General features: G+C 40.9%; 1 protein-coding gene across 3 annotated transcripts in view; it reads left to right on the forward strand.

Moving 5' to 3' along the window:
- The first annotated feature begins 361 nt into the window (after positions 1–361).
- Positions 362–24,960, forward strand: part of FAM120B (family with sequence similarity 120B) — a 51,227-nt gene continuing 26,628 nt past the window's right edge. For 2 of the 3 annotated variants that reach the window (XM_030235954.2, XM_030235955.2), the window contains exons 1-5: positions 3,243–3,286; positions 4,166–5,211; positions 9,514–9,694; positions 15,666–15,761; positions 21,749–21,921. In XM_030235954.2, the coding sequence (XP_030091814.1) occupies positions 4,192–5,211; positions 9,514–9,694; positions 15,666–15,761; positions 21,749–21,921 (1,470 nt within the window). In that variant the 5' untranslated portion in view covers positions 3,243–3,286; positions 4,166–4,191. Of the gene's footprint in view, positions 501–3,242; positions 3,287–4,165; positions 5,212–9,513; positions 9,695–15,665; positions 15,762–21,748; positions 21,922–24,960 lie in introns of those variants that run through there. The other variant, XM_050972205.1, reaches the window with a different exon arrangement.

Here is a 24,960-nt window from a genome sequence, read left to right on the forward strand (position 1 = left end):
GTGAGCCGGCGGCGGGACCCCCGGGGGCGGGCGCGGGGAGCGGGCCCCTGCCAGGGCACGGTGACCCCGCACGGCCGGGACTCGGCGGGCTCGGCACCGCCTGCCAGCGGCTCGCTGGGGCTGGTGGGGTATTGTGCTCTCCCTCCCTGCCCCTAATTGATACCCTTCCCGCAACGCCGGCCCCCCTCTTCTGCTCCTGCGAGTATTTACGGTCGCGCTGAGGACCAGCGCCGCCGAGAGCTCCCCATCAGCTGCAGCTTTTATTTCTAAGCGAGCCAGATTATGGGAAAAGTCACTCAAAAAGGGGGGTGGGTGGGATATGTGCGTATATTAATTACGGCGACGCGCTGCCATCGCTGGCGTGCAACACTGATTTTTCCCGGGACGGGGGGCTTCCGGGCATATGGCGAACGGCGCGCTGGCGGAGGGACGTGAACGTGTGGAGCTATGTGTAGCCGAGTGTGCATAATATTTTAATTAGATCTATAGTCCCTACGGAGGTATGTGTGCGCTGCTGTCCCTCCGCCGCACGCCCCCTTCACCTGTTCCTCCGGGCCGGGCCGGGCCGGGCGGGAGGGGATGCGAAGCGGGGGGAGGGCAGGCAGGGTGCTGCTGGGCCGGGGCTCTGGCTCCCCCGCTGGCCCCAGGCTCGGCGGCGTGACCGGGGGTGCTGGCGCTGCCCCAGGCCCCGCCGCCGGGCGCCCCGACCCGAGGCGGGTGCGTGACGGGCGCGGAGGGGCCGCGGTGCCGGAGGGGCGCTCTGCAGCCCTTGCCGTGTGCGCGGAGGAGGATTAAGAAGTTTAGCGTGTAGGTTAGCCCAAAGTTGCAAAGGCATGTGCTGATTAGAATAAGAAAGGGCAGTCGCGTGGCTCAGCTGGCACACAGCGAGGCCAGATGATAGATAAGCAGCTCTGGGTCTTCCCTTCCCCCCACCCCCCTTTTTGAAATCGCAAATCATCTGCTCCGGCCCTATCCTCGCCCCTCATTTTCATTACAATGGTTGTGTGTTTACCTGTGATCCTGGGACGGGGCATTCCTTTGTCTCCCGAGGAGATTACCGCAGCCAGCTGCTCTCCAACCCTTCCCTGGGCAAATCCCGAAGTGGCCCCTATATGTGTTTTACTGATTGCACACGAGGAGAAAGCCAGATACCCCCTCCCCCCGCCCCGGCCCCGTTTATCTGCGCTACTTGTTTGTTTGGGTTTGCTCCCTGGCTCGCTTCCGACGGGATTTAGCTTGTGGGAAACTAAGAGGGATAAAATTGATCACTCGTGTGCGTGAGCTGTCATTGCTCCCAAAGTCGGGAGGGTGAAGGGCTGCTTACCTCCGCCCGGGGCGCCAGAACCACAGGACCCCCCAGGGAACGACAGGACAAAAGGGATTCGGGGAAATAAGGTTTCCCCCCTCCTTGCCCTCCCTTAGCCCTCGGGTTCCCCCACCCCACTCTGGGACATAACTTTTCCCGAAACCTCCCGTGGGTGCCCTGAGCTGGGCAGGTCCCATTCCTTCCCCTGCCCCTGCTCTGGGACATGCAGTTTCAAATGCTCTTCTTGCCCATGCCCCCCTTGGAAACACCACGGCCTTGCATTTGGAGTACTGGCATCTTTGTCTGCCTTTAAATTCAAGGATTTTCAAGGTCTTCACCACACCAGAAGCCACCGAACATATTTGAACTAGAAAACCTTCTGAAGTGCCTTACCACATTAAATATCCCTTGATCCTGATATTTATCCTGCACACCAGCACCCCATTTGCCCTGTCAAGCAAGGCCAGTGTAACCCCATGCAGCGCCCAGGCCTGGCTTGTCTTGGCAGCAGTGTCACAGAGGGAGGGTGAGGGATAGGACTCAGATCATGTACAGGTGATAAAAAATGTGATGGCACTCCTCAAAAAAATGTTCTGCATTGCAGCTACAAGATTCTGCTGGAAAGATCCCATTCTGCTACCAACTTCAGTAGCAATATTCACTGTCTTTGCCAGTTCTTATAGGAAAACTCCCTCTTTCGCCCAGCATTATTAATCGTCATCTTAAGCCAAAACTTATAAATAGTTGCTGCAAACCACCACTCCAGCACAGGTCACCCTCTAGAGCCCAGTGACAGCACAGAGTGCTGCTGTACTGTGTTGCATTTCATGCATGAAGGGTTTTTGTGTTTCCCCCCTTTGCACAGTGCATGCATCTTGTGCACTGTATGCTGGCTGCGGAGCAAAACTTGCTGCTAATAAACTCTGGGGGAGGAGAGGGGGCAGCAGTTTGATTACGTGCTTCCAGAGCTTTCCAAGCCACTTCCAATTTGTGGAGTTTTTATTTTTTTCTTCATCTCTCAACTTTCAGGGTAGGCAGGGGATGGGAGAAGGTGCGGGCAAAAACTACTCTGCAGAAGGTGATTATGAGAAAGAGGATGGGTATGGATGGGGCGGCCCTGAGCTTTTGGAAATGTTCTCCCCTTTTCTGAGAGCATCTGCCTGGAGACGAACAGATGTGGGCACCTGCGGTGACAGGCCACATATGCTCCATCCTATTCACAGGCATTCAGACACAGCCACAATGGTGAGGCTTTGTGCACTCGGAGTCACCAAATATATTAATCTGCACTCCCCAGAGCACCGCTCTCTTTAATTTTTCACCGGCAATAACATCTGATCTAATCTTCCCATGGGCTCCCCCGTGTCCCTCTTCCCACTCCCGGGAAGATGTGAAGTTATTCAGGTCCCCACCTGTTGCCGGCGGGCAGCGAGCGGGTCTCGCTCCCGGCCCGCACCCAGGGCGTCAACCCGGGGTGCGCGGCCCGGCGGACAACGGGGGATCCCCTCCGCTGAAAATCGTCGGGCACGACAAAGCGAATCCGCCCCCCACCAAAGGTCGCTCTGCCCGGGGGGACATAAATCTCCCAAGTGCGACTCGGGGGGGTTTGAAGCGATTTCGGTGCGCGACGCTTTCATGTCCCCCGCCCCGTCCCCCCGTGCCGACCGGGTTTGTCTGGGGGCACAATGGCCCCTCCGGCCCCATTATGGCCATACAAAGCCCAAGGACCGCAACTCGCGGGCGGGGACAGCCGCGGTCGCCGACGGCCCGGCCCCTCCACAGGCACGGCACGGCCCCTCTCGGGCACGGCACGGCCCCTCCACAGGCACGGGACGGCCTCTCTCGGGCACGGCACGGCCCCTCCACAGGCACGGCACGGCCCCTCTCGGGCACGGCACGGTCCCTCACACGCACGGCCCGCCCCGCCGCCGGGCGCAGGCGCGGCCCCGCCCCCCCGCGGGAAGCGGAAGCGGCGCTCGGGTCAGTGCCACGCGGTTGGGCCGGGGCCCAGGGACTCCTCGGGACTGGGCCGGGCCGGGCCGGGCCGGGCGGAGCTGGGCGGGACGGAGCGGAGCTGAGCGGGGAGGGGTGGGGCGGCCGGGGTTCCGGTCCCGGGGTGCCCGGGCAGCACGGCCCGGTAGCCGTAGGGACCCCGGAGTGGGCGGCTCGGCCCTGCCGGGGCTGCGCGCAGTGCCCCCCGCACCCTGCGAGGTCCTGAGAGGCCCCTTCCAAGCCAAACTGTGAATAAAGGGTGGCATTCAGAACTCTGTCTTTAACCGATAGGTTTCGGGAATGCTTTTAAAACCTGTCTATTCGCTGTACTTTGTAAACTCACTTTCCTTTCTTTAGTTTTTGAATACCGTAAGCATGTATATGTCTTAATAAAAAGCCAAAATCTGTCCTCATTTTTCTTGTATTGTGTACTTCACTATTAACTTGAAATTTCCTCACTGGGGATACTCAAGAACTGTTCAAACACACTCCTGTGCTGTGAGCTCTAGGATGGCCCTGCTGGAGCATGGAGGTTGGACTTGTGGTTCCTTCCAGCCGTACTCATTCAATGTGAATGAATGAGTGAATTTTGTTTGGTCATATTTACCAGAATCTTTTGATACTTATATTTTGCACTGATACAAAAGCCAGAACTGGAAGGGAAAATGAATGAGTACTTATGTTCGGTTTGCAGAGGGAAAGTAAACTGTTTTAAATTGTTAAAAGCTGGGATACAGCAATGAAGTTTTAGCAAAAGCAGAAAAATAACAGTTCTGTTTCCAAGCAACTTTTAAAAATATTATTGTAGAATTTCATTGTTTTCCAGTATTGCATCTTAGAACATTGTTTTTATTTCTCTTCTTTCAGACTACTGTGAGTTTTGGAGATCAGCCATGGGTGTTAGAGGCTTGCAGGGATTTGTGGCAAGAGCCTGCCCTGGTGCGTGCCAAACGGTAGATCTGAGAGAAATGGCAGAAAAACATCGCATTGATCATCCTGGTTGCCCAGCTGTTATCGTGGTAGATGCCATGAGTTGTGTTAGCCGCTGGTACACACCAGAATTCTGGGTGTGCGGTGGCCAGTGGCGGGAGTACCTTGCCATTTTAGAGGATTTTATCAATGCTTTTAAGGCAGCCGGTATCAAGTTGGTGTTCTACTTCGACGGGGTGGTAGAAGAGACAAAGAGAGATGAGTGGATCAAACGGAGGATGAAGAATACTCAGGAAACAGCCAGATTATTTCAGTATATCAAGAATTACAGGCAACAGCCAGGGAAAGAAATGTTTGTTCTTCCTTCAGCTCTGCCTACTTTTACACGTTATGCCCTAAAATCACTCGGTCAAAAAACAGTCTGCACGTTGCAAGAGGCAGACTTTGAGGTGGCTGCATATGGTTTGCAGAACAACTGTATAGGAATTCTGGGGCAAGATAGTGACTACCTCATCTATGACACATGTCCCTACTTGTCCATTGAGAACCTCCGTTTGGACAGACTGGTCACTGTTATGTACTCTCGAGAAGTTCTTTGCCGTGTGCTGGGTATTAGTTTGACACACCTTCCTCTCTTTGCGTGCTTGCTTGGCAATGATATTGTTCCAGAAAGCATGTTGGAAGGCTTTTGGAACAAATGTTTAATCAAAAGTCCCCCCAGGATTAGCAGCCGCAACGGAAGAACAAATATACTGATGTCTGTAGCAAATTACATCTCAAAAATTCCATGCTCGTACAGCAGCCTGAAACGCTTGGAAGAGATTCTACCTCTGGGATCAGACAAGACGTTGCTCTGCAGAGGAGTGAACTCCTATCTTTTGCCTGGGCAGCGGTCTCCATGGATTCCTCCTAATGAAATAAACTGTCAAACGTTATCCCTGCAACAACAATCAGCTCTCTGTCAAGATAAAGAAATCTTTCAGGTAACTTGTTTTTTAGAGCTTAATGATCACTTCACTGCCACAACTAGTTAGTGGAAGTTAGTAATGAGTACATCAATCTTATTGATTTAAATTTGATCGTGCAAGAATATTTTGTTTGTTAAGTAGAGCCCCAGTTACGATTATTGTATGCATTAATATGAGCACAGATGCAGCACATTTAATAAAAAGTAATTTCTCTCATTTTGAAATGTCAGGTAGGTCACATAATGAGGAGCTGCTCTTGTTTAGGCCAGCAGCTGGGCAAAGAAATGTACTTCCCATATATTATATGATTTCCCATGTCAATATTATTTGTGTATTGACTTGGTTTTTACTTTGAGGACCCACAGGTCAGCCATAAGCTGGTCAGTGATCTTCTTGGCTGTGCCTTGCAGTGGAGGTATCAAAGGTAGCTGTGCTAAGAATGCAGAGATTGAAATTGCTTGTGGTGGAGACATGGAAACTCCTACAGAATCGTGTCATAGTCATAGAATGGTTGGGTGTGGGACTAAAGATAACCTAGTTTCAAACCCCAGCCCTGAGCAGGGAGACTTCCACTAGACCAGGTTACTCAGAGCCCCAATAATCCTGGCCTTAAATACTTCAGGGATGATCCAACTCCTCTCTTGTCAACCTAAGCCAGTGCCTCATCACCTTCACAGCAAAGGGCTTCTTCTTAATATCTAATCTAAACCTACTTTCTGTTGGTTTAAATCCATTTCCCCTCATCCTGTCACTACACACCCTTGTGAAAAGTCCCTCTCCAGCTCTTTTGTAGCCCTCTTTAGGTATTTGAAGGCTGCTCTAAGGTGTCTTCAGAGCCTTCTCTTCTCCAGTTACACGACTCCAGCTCTCTCAGCCTGTCTTCATAGCAGAGGTGCTCCAGCCCTCTGATCATTTTTGCAGCCCTCTGGACTCACTCCAACAGGTCAAAGTCCTTTCTGTGGTGGGGGTGTCAGCGCTGGACACAGCACTCCAGGTAGGGTGTCACCAGAGCAGAGTAGACAGGGAGAATCCCCTTCCTTGCCCTGCTGCTCATGCTGCCTTGGATGCAGCCCAGGCTTCAGCTGGCTTTCTGGGCTGTGAGCACACGTTGCTGGTCAAGCTCACAGGTCAAGCTGCTTGCTCAGCAAAACCCTAAAGCCCTTCTTAGAGCTGCTCTCAATCCTTTCTCCATCCAGCCTGTATTTGTGGTCAGGATTGCTCCAACTCAAGTGGAGGATCTTCTACTCAGCCCTGTTGAAATTGATGAGGTTTGCACAGGCCCACCTGTCCAGATCCTTCTGGATGGATCCTTCCCCTCCTGCATGTTGATGGCACCACACAAACTGGTGTCACCTTGCCAAGGGAGCACTCGATCCTGCTATCCATGTTTCTGGCAAAGATTAACCAGTTAACCCCTGAGGACACCACTTATCACTGTCCTCCCTTTGCACATCAAGCCATTGACCACAACTCTCAGTGCAACCATCCAACCAGTTCCTCATCCAGCAAGAGGTCCATCTGTGAAATCCATGCTTCTCCAGTTCAGGGACAAGGATGTTGTACAGGACAGTGTCAAATGCAATAAGTCTGTATTTTTTGTCATTTTTGGTTCAAGTTAAATTATCCTTGTTTTCATTGTCCCTAAATGACCCAAAAGCACTTCAATGGGTTTATTAAATCCCAAAGGGCAGGGGTGCAGTAGCAAGTTTTAGTTATGGCATCCCACACAGACAGGGATGCACTGGTGTTGGGGTAGATATGGTATGGCAGATTGAGTTACTCTGGGAAATTGGATATGTTAGCTTAAGGTGGTGTACCTGGCTAATAGAAAATGTGCACCTTGCATCAGAATTTATGGTATAGAAGTAAGTCTAGAGTACAATTCTGTCAATTCATGGCAATTAAGATAACATATTGAGATTTTTTACAAAATCTATACAAGGAAGTGTGTTTTAGACCCTATATTAGCCATCTGTTACTCCCTATTTTATTGGGTTCTTGTAGACTTCAAACACAGAAGTTTTTTTTTATTTCTCTTGCTTATCTTGAGCATTTTCTTTAAAACTATTTTTCTGTTTCCTCATATTACTCTAAAGAAAAATATAATTTACATTTTGCTTTCTAAAAAGACTAAAACATTTTATAACTGCATTGTAACCTATGCAATGCTCATTTCAGTTAAACTGCAGATATAGTTGGGTTTTTATATTCACCACACATAGATACAGTATGTATCACTTTTGACTGATGAAGTTAAGTAGAAGATATTTTAAAAAATCAGCAGCCATACATCATAATAAAGTGTTGAAAAAATCTCTTTCTGCTTGAAGTGCAAGAAAAAAACAGCCAGAATGCAATTATCTAGGTTGGATTATGGCCAGGACAATAGTGGCAATATCCTTATTCCTTAAGAGAATGTACCATGTGGTCTTTATGACAAGTGGTCATTATTTCTTGGCTTGGTCTTTAATTTGAAGGGTTGAAGTTCTGAAGCATCATGCTGAGCTACTGCTCTAATAAAATAATAATGTTTAGAAACTCCATTGAAGAACGCCTCCCTGTTGCTGCAAGAATCCTACATGAAGCCAGTCCCCGCGCCAAGGAAATTACAGCCAAAATGTTAGACATGTGAACTTCTCTTTTGTTTTTGTTACAAGTGTTCAAATATTTGTATATGTAATGTGTGTGCTTTGTTTCATATTTTGAAATCCATATGTAGTTCTGCTTATCTTGCACATTGTCTGAGCTTCACGTAAATGGCACACAAAGCTCAATTCCCACCATGAGGGCATAACCTCTGTTGCTGTTTCTCTCAGAAGAGCATAACTATCTGGCTGATTGTAGGTATGAATCAGAAGTATTTTCCAAGATACAGACATTGAATACAGCAATACTTTTGAAATCAGCTTGTAGTTTTTTCAGTTCATAAGGATGTGTAGCTTATTTGCAGATTGCAATAAGCTAGCGTTGTTGATGCTCTCATCTGTGGCTGGCTTCTGTGCAATAGTTCAGTGCTTCATTAAAATCATGCTTAGAAATACTCGATGCTCTGTTTTTGTTTTATACAAAAGTATACTATGTGATACTATGTGGGATTACATTGTTTACACATATTAGGAATATTGAACTATTTATTGCAGGGAAACCTTTATTTTATAAGTGCTGTGTTGATTGGCACTGTACACAGAAAGTATGACATTTTAGTAGAATTAGTTTTGACCACTAATTACCCAGTGAATGACTGCAGCTTTGACCTGCTGAGTTCCCAGGTTTGCAGTTACTGGAATTCCAGTAACTCCTGGTAAAAGAATCTGTGGTAGCTGCAGCTGGGTGGCACAACCCAAATAGTACAACTAGCACGACACATGCAGAGAATGCAGAGCAGAGAAACGTCAGTGCCTGCTCACCATATGGCACAGGTCCTGGGGAATTTGTTAGTGGCACCCCATGGAAGTATTCACTCTGCTCAGCTGTTTAAACAACCCGAGTTTTGGTCTGGGGTTGTGAAGTAGAAAGTCTGTCTGTCTGTGCACTTGACCAATCCAGATTGCCAATGTTACTGATTGGAATTCTGTGCTGATGAGCACAAAATGATGCTGAGAGCATCTTTGTTGCTTTCTCACCTAGGCTGTTCCAGACCAGCAGACCCTGCTGGTGCTGACGCTGCTTGTAGCCAGATGTGTCTGCATCCAGTGTGTGGTTAATGTGCAGCCTGGGTGATGCTGTTAATTCTGCTTTTCAGCAACATGCCTTCAGACCTGGTTTTTCTCACTAGAGTAGATGACATTTCTTTTCACAGTGGAGAGCTATTGCAAAGTAAAAGTGTTGTGAAATTAAGTATTCTAATTTTACCAGAATGTAAAATACACCAAGTCAGATCAGGAAAGAAATACAGCTGTCTTATATAGTTCATCTTGCAATAAAATTGAAAGTTTGCATTTTGTTGTGATTTCACTCACTGTTTAAAGAAAGATACATTTTCAGGTGACCAAAGGAGGGCAGCTATACTGGAATTTAGAATTTATTTTAAGAATAGTTACTTTCTAGAAAACTGTTGTTCAAGCTCTTAAATTTTAAGAATTAAAGGAGGGGCTAAGAAAGGTAAATGATGGTTTTCCTGGGGATTCCAAAAAGATGGATGTCTGAAAATAAACTATATTGGTGTTATTTGAAAAAGCACTTGTTCCCTCCCTGTCTGTTCCCTCCATTTCTACTGATAGAGAAATATCTATTTCCTCAAACAGTGAATACATTTTGTTACTTGTTGATTATTCTTAATTTTGGACATAATGCCTTCTTCCTTCTTTGAACAAACAGTTAGCTAAAGAACAGCATATCCAATCTGAAAATTATTCGATCTTCAATATCCTGTGTCATGGAGAGATTGACTGCAGCAACTCCTTGGAGGATGACTATGATACAGAGATTCCTGGACAGGCACTTATCTACCGCCCTGCCCGTCAGCATATTTATTCTATCTTGTTGGAATCTGGAAAAGGTAAGGATTAAACTACTTACACCATTGTACTTTCAATTTTGAAATATGAAATCTTGAATCTTCAGTGGCTCTATCAGCATTTAGGATAGAAAATGCATTTAGGATAAAAACTCCGAGCAGCTGAAATGTAATTCTTATGGAAGTAAGAGAAAATGTGAGAGTGAAATTGTGGGGCTTTTTCTACATGCTGATCCATTTCAGTGCTTTTAAAGTGATTTTTAAAAATTGGAGCTTTTTTCCTTGCTAAATGGGAAGTTGTGAAAGTTGTTCATGATCAAAAAATTGGGCAAAGCAATGGTCTTTATGAGATTTTTGAATGTTTGGAGGTATATGAAACCTAATGTACTTGGATAAGTGTGGCTCTGGATGAATTAGTGAGTTGTAATACACTTTTACAGAACAATAATGCACTGTTAAAGTTTTACCTTCTGTTGATTTTAAGTCTGCAATTTTCAGAGCAGAAACTACTCAGATAGATACAGTTATTGTAATAATACAAATGCAAGTAGTTATGCCAGCTATTATTAGTTCTTTCATCCAAGTGCTAGAAAATACGATTTCTTTATCCAGTGGTATAAACAGATTTGGTAGCAGGTACTTGTATCTGTGCTTGCATTCATCTTCTTGAAGACAGAGAGTTCTTTATTCACATCCTTGGACCAATTTCATATTTGTAAGACTTACATTAGTTAAGTGTTATCTTTACAGTGTCTTTCAGCCAGTGAGTTAAAGTTGAAAATTAAAAGTGTACTGAACTTTAGTGTTTTGAATGTGTTGATTTCTCCGTGGTAATCGCTTTACATTTTATTGATGAAAGTGCGCCGCCATCAAACCTAATATTCAAACTATTTGCTTAGAAAGGCACAAAAAGGTAATTAAGTACATGATTTCACTCAGCAGCCAGAGGTTGAAGTTGTGCCATAATAGGAAAAACTGAATCAGAGTTTACATAGCAATTTGGAGAGAATAACAAAAATCCCAGCAGTAATCATGCACATCTGTCATTTTTCATTTTTTGGTGTACTGCCTCCAAATTTTGTAGATAATTAAACTTGGTTGGGTTTTACTTATTCATCTAAACAGTAGGATATTCATTGATGTTTTCAGAAATACCCAGACCAAAATTCCTAATTAACAGCTATTGCTGCAAGATGTCAGGGTAGTAGGCAGGTTAACATTTGTGTTACAGTGGGTTTAGTACTCAGAGAAGATTAGAATTGAAATACAGAAATGTTTATTTAGAGTCATGTTGAAAATGAAATTTTAATGTGAAAGTTGTCTTCTTTTAAGGAAGTGATTTTAGAATAAAACCACAGATAGCATGGGTTATTTATTCTCAGTTCAGGCTTCCAATTCTAGAGATAATTTTCTAAATTAAGTCATAGTTTAGAAAATCAGTCCTTAACCTTTCCAGAAAGGTAAGTAGATTGTGTCTGCATGGATGCCTCTATTAAATCTGCATTTTTGATGCATGTGTCTACCTCTAAATGCTTTAACCATGTCACTTCCTAGTAGTTCATGAGTTGTTTTTTTATTCCAGTGTATAGTTGCTTCTGAGTCTAGAGTGTAGATTATTAGTCACAGTCTATACTGGAATGCATAGCTATGTGTGAGCATTAGTTTTTATGGATTCACTGATAGACCTACAAAGAAGCTTTGTTCTTTACAAAGTAAGTAGAATCCTTTGCCAGTTTCCCGCAGATGAGGTCAAGTTGACTGGTTTTTGTAATTTGATAAGGAATAGGATGGGAAGAAGTAGTCTACACTGTCTGTAGGTTGTAGTATAATGTAGAATGACATTGGGTTAGTATTTTAAAGGAGTTTAGTGGAACAAGACAATGAATTAAATTAGTCCATGTGGAGTCTGCCACCATTATACAGCTGCTGATGCAGAACATTTGAAGCTAACTTGACTAACTCTACACATTGTTTGCTCCAGTTTTGCAGTGGTCATGCATGTGTTAGTGATCCTCTTTTTTACTCCTTAATATCATCAATTAAAATATGGTGAAATCTGACTTCTTTGCAGTTTGCAGATTACTTACAAAGCAGCCAAAATTTAGTAAAAGCAGTGGTTACAGTTTTAGTAAGAACATGTTAAAGCTAATGTAAACTGTTTGCCCTACTCTGAAACAAGAAACTTAGTTCTGAATGTCTAGATTGTGATTTCTAAGGTGCTTAAGAGACCCACAAATCCATAGGAGCAGAATGTCATATCCTTTGAAGCCATGGGCCCATACCATGCCACTTTGCCTGAAGCCATTGGGGGATGTGTTGCTTTTCCTATCAGTGCCACTTTAAATAATTTTCTTGCACTCATTTCAATCCTTGCACATTGTCTCAGTTGTGCTGTTGCAGCTGTTTGTGCAGCTGTGTGGTAGCCTAGTTTGAGAAACTGAAAATAGCCTCTGTCTCTCTTCCCTGCCTTTTTTGTAGTCAGGTAACTAACCTGGTCTGTTTCCCTATCTGGCTCTGTGTAGCCACAAGCAGCTGTGCTGAAACACCCCAAGGGAATGGCAGGGACTGGGAATGAGCAAATCAGTGCCTGCCTGTAAAAGATAGCAGAGCTGCTGAAAGAATTGCTTATATAACATTGCCTTTGGTATAGTTTGGTGTGTGGTGCATGTACCTTTACTCATGGAAATGTTGGAAAATCACAGCCTTATTTTTGACGTTACAGAATAAATAGGGGGCTGATGGTGATTCTGACAACACAGCATTTGTTGTCTGTGTATTTTAAAAGTGCACTTATAATTAATTGAGCCATTCTGATCAATATGTGAAATATTGCATACAGTGATAGAAATTGTCAACACTTAAGCATCTTTCTGAGAAAAAGTACTTCTGAAAAAATTCAAGTAGGAGGGGAAAATAACAGTAAATAATACACCCTGATAGGCCAGCCAAGCTTTCTTATGTGTGCAAAGGATTCAGAATAAAGCCAGCAGGTTTTGGCACTAACACAGTCCATGAAAATACCTGCACCTGCATGTCCATTGCCAATTAGGAGGTTATGTAATGTAGCCTGAGCCCGTGGCCAGCTCCTCGAAGTCCTGGCATCACTCCCAGTTCTAAGATTAGCAGGCCAGACTGATCCTTGCTTTGACACTGTCAAAAACAGTCCCTTAGCAGAATTTTTGCCATTTATCACCAGTGACCACTCAGGAGAGTTGGTGTTGTTGCAGGTATAGAGGAACACACATAGCAACATTTTCCAGCTCTCTCGTGGCTTGCACATAGTTGAATCTTTCCTTAGGCTGCCTAGGCAGTGCTTTCACAGGTCATTCAGAATCTATTTAAACAAAGGAACTTTTTTTTTTTCATTTTTAATTGGTGATACTCTTTATATGCATTGTGGGGAAAAAAGTTGGGGTTTTTTTCCCCAAGACATTTCCATGCAGAGAGGGTTGACATTTAGAAATCATATCTCCACTTTGTTCTTGGTATGTTAATGGGTCATCAGTTTGCAGGACCTTACTTTCAGCTATTTATATGAACAGTGATATATGTTTGTTACTAATGGGCTATAGTAATGAAAAGCACTCAGCTGATGTGGTGCTATGTCTTGTACCTTCATTCACAAACATTAAAAGAATGAAACTGTGGACTTTCTATCAACTTCCCTTTTTACTGTGCATGAGTTATCTCTCACTGGTGTTTAGAATCAAGACGTTTTTCTGTGAGGTGTGGAACTCATAAAGAGCAATGCTTCTCATCAGCAAAGTTAGATTCTATTTCCATGCTTCTTTATACTATATTAACTTCTCCTCATGTCCTTGACAACTCCCTCCTGCAGTATATGGTGTTCCTAAGCATGTTCCCTATTGCTTCCTGTCCTTCCCAAATCCCATCTACCTTTTCTCTCATCTCTAGCTTTTCTACAGCTATTTGTGTATTGATTTGCCATTCAGTCTGTTTGGATACAACAGGTAAGTTGACTTTCCTGCCTTTCTTTCAATTGGTGCCCTAATAGGATCCCTCTGTCAGCTGAGTCTTCAGTTTCACAAAATGTTTAGGACTTTTGAAATCCATTTGAAATCACTTCTACTTTGGTAGATTTAGTGGAAGCAGAGCAGTGCATCCATGAATTAATTATAAGACAGATGTCCTAATTGCATTAGGTTTGCCTGCTTAAGAAACCAGGCTAAAATTTAGGAGTCTGCGTGAGCTGAATACATTGAATAATGCAGAGTAATCCACACACTAAATCTTAAAACTGAATGTTAAAACATCAGAATGTTTCTGAAAGTGACTTTAGGTTATTTGATTGAAGGGTTTTGTTCATGAAATAACATTATCATAGACAATGATTTATAATCAAGATGTGAGATTATTCAGCTATTGAAATGTACAGTTTAAGGCTTTTCCCCGCTGTAGTGTCAGCATTTTTAATTTTATTTTTAATGTCATTGGTTTTTGAACAGATAAGCATGGCAAGTCATGTGTAACACAGTCCCTCATACTCCATGTGTTGGTTCTTCAGTCCCTCACCTTTATTGGGAGTTTGTGCTGCAGGTCCATGGGGAAGAAAGGAAGGAAGAAGCAGGGCTGTAAGACAGATTTTGTAGTGTTCTTTTTCCCTTCTCTTACCCCTGACATTAGAAATTCATCTGAGGAATTTCTGCCCTTGCACCATAGCACACTATTTTTTCATTCCTGTCGAGAGTTACCTCCAGCATTGAGCTATGAGTGAGATCAGGAAATTGTGTGACGAAACCTTTTTGGGTGGACAAGGAAAGGACAGTGTTGGAAAGGTTTGGAAACTATCTAGGGGAACTTTTTGATTAGGGTTCACATGGCCTCAAAAATACTTGTGCAGTAAATTTTAGGTAGTTTGGAATTGGCGTTAAAAGGCAGGATTTTAAAAGTATAATGGCTTCAGTATTAGTTGAGAGCTGGAAGCAATTAGAGATGCAATCCTGTGAATCTGGAAAGGGACAAGGGAAGGAAAAAAAGGAAATATTTGAAAACTCTACTCCAAGTGCCCAGGACTAGCTAAATCTCTTTAATTCATACTGTTTACCAGACTACAGAGAGGAAGTTTAGGGCACTATGACATGGGTACCATAACCAAAATCTGGACAGAATGCAAAACACCATTAATAGTAGCACTGATTCTCTGTTTGTTTGGGTTTTTTTAATGAAGACTTGCATTTGAATGATTTTGAGCTGGTTCTTGTAAATTGGATAGTCTGCATTTCAAAAATTCTTAAATGTGCGATTTTTTTTTTTTTCCTGGGTGTTGGTTTGTTTGGGTTTCTTTAAGCATCAAGTAGTTAGATGCACAATTCCTGAAGTCAAATTTTTAATTTAAGGGCCATCTTTAGAGGGGCTGAGCAAGGTTTAGGTTAGGGACTAGGAAAGCCACTTGAAGTATTATGTATAAACAATTCCTTTATGCTCGATAAAAGGTCTGGAACAATGGGCTGTAAAAGCTCTGCATCTGATGGTGGGATGACTCCATTGCTGTCAGGTTTCAAATAGCCATCAAGGCCTCCCTACTAAGATTTTGGCTCAAACCCTGACACAGGAAACGTCAGGGCAAGTTGGGAGGTGAATCGTATTAAGCTCTGCCTGGATATGTGGCAGCGTGACAGTGCTGAGAGACTGAGGTAGCTCATGCAGGTCCCTGAGCTATGCCACATGCCTCCAGAGCTTCCTGAGCTGCCTTGGGGTGGGAAGGCCTAAGCCTGTTTCAGAATGTTTTCCACAGACTCTTGTATTTACAGTTTTGGTTGCAGTTCCCCAGTCCAAACTCATGTTTATAGTACCTAATTGAAACTCTCTTTATCTGTTCTGATGATTTGTCATAAAGATACTGAAACAATTTTTTCTTGGTTTGTTTCTAAAGCTGAGCAAACAAGTCATCAAGAAGTGCCTTCTATTTAGAATCCTGATCACAGCTTATTCCAGCTGTTACAGTAGTGTCAATACTTGCATTTGACTTACTGATCCAATTCTATTTTTTTAGGTGGAACCTGTCCTTTGGTAAAAGAGTGGTTTGTCTATTTTGGAAATCCTCTCAAGCAGCCGGACCTGATACAACCTGTGCAACCTTCTGTTCCAGGTAGAATAAAAATGTGTATTAATCTAAACTGAAAGAACCAATTCACTAAAATGAGGTTGGACAATCCATCATATGTTTGATACAAAATCCAGGATGACTGTGGAGAACAAGGAGCTAAAGAGCTGCACACTTGTAGTTGCTTTTAATTGCCCTTTGTAATTATAATAGGATTCAGCTTTGAGATGCATGTTTTTGCTGGGTTTTGTTAAACCCAGTGCTAATTCAAACATCAGTTCTAAAATGCAGACAATTTCTTAGAAGTTCTAAATACTGCTCTGAGGCCAGGATAAGTGGTGTGTGGGGCCATATTAGAACTTGTCCATTAAGCTGTTTGACAGATTGTGTTAATGAGAACAGTGGAGAATGTAAAAAGGAGTAATTTTTATATCACCTCTGACAACCCAGAGAGAGATTCCAGCTTTTAATTAAAAAAAAAAAAATTGGGCCGTTTATATGAAACTGTTTCTGCTCTCTTAAGCCTTCAGTATATTGTGTGGTTTTTCTTCTCTTTGGTAAAAAAACACATTAATGAGCACTCTTAGTAAAACTGGAGTTATGAGAAATGTGTTGAGGAAGTATCATACATTTCAGTGAAAAGATTGAGCACTGTCTATATATAAAAGTGTATATATATATATATATATATATATATATATATACACACACAATTGTATCATGCAGTATAAGTTTAGGATTGGAAGTAAACAATTTTATTATGTCAAGGGGAAAATTGTCCTAAGTGTTCATTTGTCCATGCAGTTGTAGTCATCCTTGATCTCATAGCTCTCTCTCTCTCTGTCATCTGTTGGCAAATGGATCAGCAGCTCAGGGATTTTTCTAGTCTTTCATATGAAATGTATTTGTTCCACTGATATACAATAGGATTGATATTTTGTTAAGAAAATTTACTATCTACTCAGTTTTTGGAGAATAATTACCAGCGCATCTTCTCTCAGCATCCTACATCCTTCTGTAGCAGTCTTTGTGCTGATCTGGTCTAAATCCAAATTCAGAAGCTGAAATGCAGGCACTTTTTGTAAATTTATAGTAAATTTTCTTTTTCAGTATCCAAAGATTGCATATTTATCTTCATATTTGAAACTCATATATTTAATGAGAGTCTTTGAAATCAAAGATGAAGGAAAAGCAGTTGCTTTTTAGATATCAGCCTTTTCAAAATCCTTTCTAAAGGACTGTTCAGAAAGAAATTGGTTATATAGACAAAATACAAAAGAGTTTTCATTTGATATACAGTACTTTCACTGTCCAGTATCCCTGACACAATATTAGGAGAGTGATTATCTAATTGGCTTTATGATAGCAAGAAATTGCTGTGAAATTTTCTAAATGGAATATGAATATGCAGAGTGAAAATTGATCAGTTTGTCCTGTGCAAATGTTTTATTTCAGCATACAGTGGTCTGGGAACATGCTGCAAAACAAGGAAACAAAACTCCAAGTATAAACTGTACCTGTGTAGTTACATTTCAAATTGTGTGGCAAATATACTCTATTTGTTGTTGTGAAATTTTCTATCCCAGATAGTATACTTCCTTCCTCCCTTTCTGGAGAATGCACTTAATCTCATGTACTCTGGTTCTATAGCTCTGCAGACATACAACACATAGAGCCCACCTTCATGTTGACAATAAACAGGATTTTAAGTGTGTTTGTTTATAGCAACCACATAGGTAGAGTTTATAAAAACAGAATCTTCTCAGATACAATCTTTACTAACTCAGTAATGAAAGGCTGTTCAAGCAGACTATTAAAAAATGGGAGGAGGACTTCTAGTGTTTATTTTTAGTCCTCTGTTGTCATTCCTTCAGCAGACAAATATTTTTCTAAAATTTTTGCAGTCCATATTTGTATGCCTTACATTTGCTCATGCGTCTTTGATTTTCCACAGCATGACTCTCTAATTCACCAAATAAGGTTCTCAACAGCACATCACATTTTTAAGACAGGGATCATATTTAGAGCTAAATTTAAAGTTGTTTTAGGAAGTTAGAGTTCAAGGCTGTCAATCAAGATCAGGTTACTCAAAAAGACAAAAAAGAATTGTATCAAAAACCTATTTGAAACATCAAAAGTGCATTTAATTTGTGAAGGTTCTTTTTTTTTTTTGGCTCTTGGAAAAGAGCTGATAACCTGATCATCAAAACTACCCTAGAGCTGTACTGAGAATATATGGAAAGCCCTGACTCTCTTCCAGTTTGATTTAGATCAAAAAGTCTAAAGAAACTGTGAACTTTAAACTGTAGTGTACATAATGATAAATACTTTAAATTTTGCATCGATCCTAAAAAACAAATAGAATTCCTACTAACTTTGTGTGTGTATAAAACAGGAGAAGTGCCTTGCATCTGGAAAGGTTGCAGGTGATAGATTGAATGTTAGCTTTTTTTAAAAACAAAATATCGAATCCTAAAGACAGGATGGTAAGTAAGATGACAATTTAAAATATATTTAAAATATAGTATGTATGAACTATAGTTTTTATTTTTGAGAAACAGTCTTCTGAATTAGCATCTGTGCTTGCTTGCATTGTCTGTGTCTCTTTCTTCCTTCTAGAATGTTTCTTTTCACTTGAATGAATATGGTAATGATTTACACACATTGACAGAGCAGCACTTATATTGATAAAAAGTGTAACTGGCAAATCAATTTTGTTAGAAGATCCATGGTCTAGGAAAATACTGTTTCACATCCATGTCTTGTGAATGTAGCAGCTATATTTGATATGTCTGCAGTTTATGTGGAACAGGAAAAGTTCTAAAGTCTTTGCTGGAAATGTATAGATTCTGCTGTTCATTTTATTTCTGACAATGCATAGGATACTGTAGCTTCATACCACAGAGTTTGAATGTACTTTCAGTATTCTAATCATTGCATCCTTCATGAATGTGTCATGAATATATTTAAGTTCAGAGTGCTGTCTCTGTCTTTAATGGTCAGATTTAATTGGCATTTGAGTTTTTTGGCCACAGTTGTCGAGAAGTTGCTGTAGAGTGTTCCTAGCAAGTACATTTTTATAAACTTATTTTTATTGCTTGGTATTTACATGAGTATGTAAAAATGAAGAAGTATTAAAGGTCTATTAGTGGTGTTATAAAATAAAATTTCAATAGTCATTACAAATATAAATGAACATTTACTATTACACATCTATATACACAGTAATGATGTGTTGAAAGTTGCTACAAATGTCAGGATCACCTTGAAGTGTTGAGTTAAATGATATAATAGAACTAATGCGTTCCACAACTTTTGCATGTATTGCATATCCATAAATTGATTATTGAAATTCAAACAGATGAAATAAATGTTTATGTAGTCCCTTGAAGTGCTTTTATTTCTCATACTGCTTTCTCTATGATAATGGTATTAAATGTGTGAGCATGGAGGAAAAAGGTAAAAAGTGATTTGTCCATGCTTTTTTTTTTTTTAATTCACGGGTTGGTTGTTTTTGTGTTTAGGCAAGTAATATCTTGCCTCCATGGAGGTCTTTTTAAAGCTCCTCTTCTTGAGATTCCTGAGAACTGCAGTTCTCAGGAATCTCAAGAAGTGAATATGGTTTTCACACAATTTTGTGCCTGTTGAGAGTAATTAGGTTTGCATATGTTTGTGTAATTAATAGGAAATTGTGGTTCCTACAACCCCAACAGATAATTCTATCATTACTAGTCTTTATTGCAAAGGTGTTTCCATTAGGTACATATAAATATGTTTTGGGGTGTTTTCCTTTTGTTACTCAGTTTTGGTTGTTTTTCAGGTTAATTTCATAAATTTATAGACATGTTCAGAAAATGAAATATTTCTTCTGCCTCTCCAAGTACATTTCTATTTCAGAAATGTTTTCTAATTACTGTAAATAAAGTAGTGAGGATATATGTAAAGCAGAGAACATTCTGAGGGTCTACTGTAGATGAATCTCAGATGTGACATGGACTGCATTTATGGTGGGACAGTCATTAAACTTTAGGATATTTGTTTCTTTGTTTTACTTATCTTTCATTTGATGTAATAGATTAGTCTTGGGTATTACATGGAATTTTATTACTTGAAGAAGAGAGCTCTTCAGAAAAAAAGTGCCTTTTGTTGGTGTGTTCCTATAGGAGACAGCATCAGGTTTTCTTTCCCAGAATAAATTACTCATAATTTATGTCTACCTTTTTTTCCCAGGCTCAAGGAGATGTTTCTGAAAGTGTAAGGAACTGTTTATGGAAGAGATGTCTTGAATTTTTTGTTGAGTTCTCTCAATATAGATATGTAATCTTGAATATTGACAAAGTTAATGGTTTTACTCTGAAGAAAGAAGGATTTCTGGTTTTAGCTATGCCCCTGTATGCAAAAGAGAACTTTTCTTTTAACTGATTCTTGGTGTATCTCTTCATGTGCAGAAGCCATCCAAACTATTTGGGTTTACCCATATACAGCTTGTCTCACACATCAGGGTTGCTTAGGCTTGGTAGCAGAAGTTGGCTTTTTTTTGGTTTCGTGCATGTTATGTTTAATTTTCTTCCTGGGAGTCAGTCTCTGCTGGTCTTTTTTTTCTTAAGGCAGCAATTTCCAATCTCAGAACCAGGGATGTGAGTCTTACTGTGCTGTCTGTACTACCCTGCTCACTGCCACTATTTATTTTATCTCTTTCCTGCATTTCTACCTCCAGTCAAGCAACTGGATTTTTTCTTAATTATACATTTCCCTTAGAAACAAGGTTAGAAACTTACAGATTTTATGATAGTAGTTTTTTTTATAGTTAAAACTTTTGACAGGAGAGTTAGCCTTGAGAATAGTAAAGGAAACATCCATCAGGGAGATAAAGAAAGAGAATACTAACTTTTCTTTTAGTTTCCCCCTCTCCAAAGGATTAGTACCATTTGGTTAATGGGCTTTCCTGGCTAAATAAACATCATCTAGGTAGATTTCAGCACCTTGTCACTTTAACCATTTATTATCACCAAGTGTTCCTAACTGGTCTGCAGCTGCTGCATGTCACATGAAAAAGGAAGAGGTGTTACCAAATGTAGCTTAATTAGTCCACATTTAAAATTCACACCTCGTTTTATTTAACTACAGAAGCAGCCGTACTTTATGGTACGATTCTGTCTTTTATTGAGATTCTCAGGCATAACCAGTTCACTGTTCTGTTATTTCACGTGCCTTAGTGTTTATTTTGATAACAGATTTAGTGTAATTTAAATGAGGAGCAAATTTTGCATTAGCCCACACGTGTCACAAGCTGGGAGATGGCAGCATGAGGTAAATATTAAGGATTTAGAGACAGGCCTGAATGATACTAGAGAAAGTCTGGAAAGATCCATTATTCATAACTGATGACAGTTCTTTTGTGCATGTTTGCAGCAGAGTTTCATACAGTAGCCTAGGAAGTGAAAAACACCAGATCCCCGTGGTTTTTGTTCCCAAACTGGATCGTGCTGCAGAGGAGCCAGACCCACACAGTGCCTGGTGGAGAGTGCCTGCTCACCACCGAGTGGCATAGGTGATCATGAGGGACATGTGAGCATCCTTCAGGGACCCCTGATAAGTTAACTCCAGCAGAGAGAGAGAAACACAGACCTGGTGGTTCTCTGCTGAATCACTGTTAAAGTGAGCCCCATTTAATGTGTGCATCCCCAAGGGAAAGAACACACTTGCAGGCAAACTTTGCCCTTGCATAGGTTGAATGCTTGCTATCTCAAGGTTGTCTGTGTTATTGTAAGGGTTGAATTCAGTCCACTCTGCTTAAACATGCCTGTATTCAATAAATTTGGTTTAAATTACAGGCCATTTTTTTTTCTTTTTTTTTTTTTCAAATGCAAGTTTTGTCAAATACATTTTATTTTTGACTCTGTCATGCTGGCAAATGCCAAGAGCATTTAATTTCCTTTCCTGCCAGAGCAGTCATTTCCTTTCAGATTGTAATGAGGTAGACATGTTTCATCTTGTTGCTGCCAAAATAAAATAATGGATTTCTTTTGTAGGTGGAACACCTAATTTGAAAACACTGTGGCTTGCCAAGGGGCCTGACGTGGAGAAGCAACGGTATAGTACATTTCTGGCATGCTTTCACCTTCAAGATGAGATGGAAGAACTCCAAGCTCTGGAAGCACCTGTTGCAGGATTCTGCTGCTTGGTGGCCTATCTTATGATGCAGGTAAGAGGGACAGTTAGTTTTTCCTCAGTCGGGGCTGCCCGCCCTGATAAGTGCACAGGACAAATAAAGTGGTTTTTGCTGGGCATTCCTCTTAATCCTTACTGTAGGCATAGCTGATCAAATATAATAGTACTGCATTACAGTATTTTTAATTACTCCACTCAGCGTGCAGCATCCTGTTCAAGAAATACTTGGGGTTTTTAGTAGCTCATCATAACTGTCACGTGCCCATGACAAAACCCTCGGGCAGTCTGGCAGAGAGAGTAAAAACCGAGGGATTTCCCCTGCTCTTTGGGACCTGTTTGCAAATTGAAGTTGGTCCTTTTGTCTTTCCTTTGTGTCATCAAAGGGAGACATTCCTTCAGGTGACTATGCAGACTGTGCAAACAGACAATATAAATATTTAGTCAGCTCTCACTGAGTACTTTTTCATGCCTTCTTGTCAGGCTACTAATTTTCAAGCCAGAATTGAGGATATGGCTCTTCTCATTAAATTCTGAGTAAGAGGGGATCATTAGGTAGCACTTCTGTTATAATTCCAAATACTGAGCATCCTGCAGACTACCTTAATTGTAATAAAAAGGGACACAAGATTAAATACAATATTGCTTCATTATTTACTTTTCTCTTAGGTATTTAATATATTGTCTGTACTTGCCACATTTCAAATGGTGATCTCACAAGCAGATTTTCCTCTCTGAGGATTAGCAAATTATGCATTATCTAATCTGATAAGCTCAGTTTCACTTGTACTTAAACTGAACTGCATTTTGTCTTTTGTTTTGCTTTTTTAGACTTCAGTTTCCTCAACAACAGATTTGTACTGGTGTGTCATACATGAAAACAAGTTCTCCCTGAATTTTCCTTTCATTTCCCTTCATATATTTACTCAAACTTAGATGACTTATTGAGGAAGTGCATATGGGGATTATACAAATGATCTGTATGGGTCTTTTTTTTTCTTTAATATTTGTATAACAGAATAAAAATTGAATTTTTTTTTTTTTTAAGGTAATACTTATTAAACATCATTTCTTGCCTTGCAGTTTCAGGTCAGCAAGATCTACATCATGTACCTACCTTTTAACATACTTGAAGTGTTTTTCCTATTAGAATTTATCACTGTTCCACTTATTTATTGACTTCTTCTGTGTACCCTTTCATAGCATAATAACTGAATTATTTGAGAAGGGTTTCTTTAGTGGGATTTCAAAGAGGAGTAACAGGATGGAACACCTACAGAGATGTGGATTTACTGAACCTTGATCACAGGATATTAATAAAATAGAAAAAAAGTGCTTGTCTGAAAATAGTTTTCAGAACTTATTATCCAATGGCCACTGTTATAAACAGAGACAAAATCAGATTTACAGCTCTTGATTTCAGCAGGAGTAGCAGCAGAGAGATCATGCAAAGGGCTCAGTTTGATGGAGTGTTTTTCATGGCAGTGCCAGTTTCTCAAGAACTGCCCCACTTTCCTGATTCTCCTCTGCCCTCGGAGTCACACTGATACAATCTACCCTGGGAACCAGACTGGGGAATTGATTTGGAGTAAAATGGTTTTCATTGCTGAGTTATTTTAAACTTTGGTTATTTCTCTGATATTGTCTGTTTGTTCTCTTGGGATGTTTGGGAGGAAAACATGAGGGCAAGAGTGTCAGTAGCCATGCTTTGAGCTGGCCATATTGCTTCCATTTGTTTTATAGCTGAGGAAACAAGGCTTGTCTAGCTGTGTTCTGACTCTTGTCTTTACACTTTCGTCTTAAATTTTTATTACAGAAGGAAGGTGAATTGTTTCCTCAGAAATTATTTAAGCTGAGAAAATTGTAGTTTGCCTTGAAGCAGGCCCGAAGTCTTCCTTCAGCTCATATGAGGGAAAATAAACTTCTTTAAAATTTCATTACTTGTAATTGAATCTAAGCTAAAAATGAGGGTTTTGCAGGAGCCAGCATACTAACCAACCCATCTGGCTTCCTCAGAATGTATGTGCAAGTATTTCATGAAAACTTCAGATGCATTTTTTTAAATAAGAAAACAAATTTTATTGAACAAACTTTAACTATGTTAAAAAAGTGTTGGTTTAAAAAATGTTTTTTTCAAGGGTACCTTTCAATGGTCTCTAAATTAAAAACAAAAATAGTGAAAAAATTGCAAAATATTAGGTCTGTCTTTAAAGTTGGCAAAGGAGCAAATGAATTCAAATCAAACAGTGAAGCCTCCAGACAAAGGGGAATTTTCTCATTCAGTCTATAACAGTTTTGGATTAAATCTGACAGTGGAACTGTGATAACTCACCAAGTTTGATCACTCAATAAAATATTTCTCTGAAGAAGTGTTTTTACATTCATGAGCATTTTTGGCTGATCTGCTCTGTTAGGGACATTTTCTTGCTGTTGTCCTTGCAAGCAATCTTTGATTTCCTTTTCTTAGGACAAAATTGTGCAGGTATTAAGAATTGTTTGTAGATAAAACTCATTTTTTCTGTTACTTCAGTGTATAAAATGTGCAGGTTCAGTAAACCTCTTTTGTTGCCATCTACACACAGGTGACACCTGACTTGAATTACAGGGTAAAGTAGGGCCATTATCAGATCTTAGCAGACAGGTGCAGTTAATGAATACCAAGGAGCATTTTGAAAGCCTAAAATGTTTCTGATATCCCTCACATTCTTGTGCCTTATGCAAGATTTAACAGCATCATAGAGGAGAAAGTATTTTACAGTGGGACAAGCAGTGGGGCTTGATTTACAAAACAAACAAAAAAATTACTGAATAGTGGTTGAATGATTTTTATCTTATTAAAAGAAAGGCAGTGCAGAGGTTCTGGCAGCCTCTTAAGTGTTCTGTACACCCACAATGCACATTTCAACATTTTGCAAGAGAAACCTTTCCTCGAGTTCCAAATGTTAAGGAATTGTAATGCTCTGTGGATCTCACTTGGGAGCTCTCTGTATGTCCTCAGCTGCTGTAACAGATGAGTGGTCTTGGTGCACTTGTGTAATACACAGTGTTTAGAAGAGGAAGGAAAGGATTAGAACTC

The sequence above is a fragment of the Serinus canaria genome, chromosome 3, assembly GCF_022539315.1.
Source record: "Serinus canaria isolate serCan28SL12 chromosome 3, serCan2020, whole genome shotgun sequence".
Classification (NCBI taxonomy): domain Eukaryota; kingdom Metazoa; phylum Chordata; class Aves; order Passeriformes; family Fringillidae; genus Serinus; species Serinus canaria.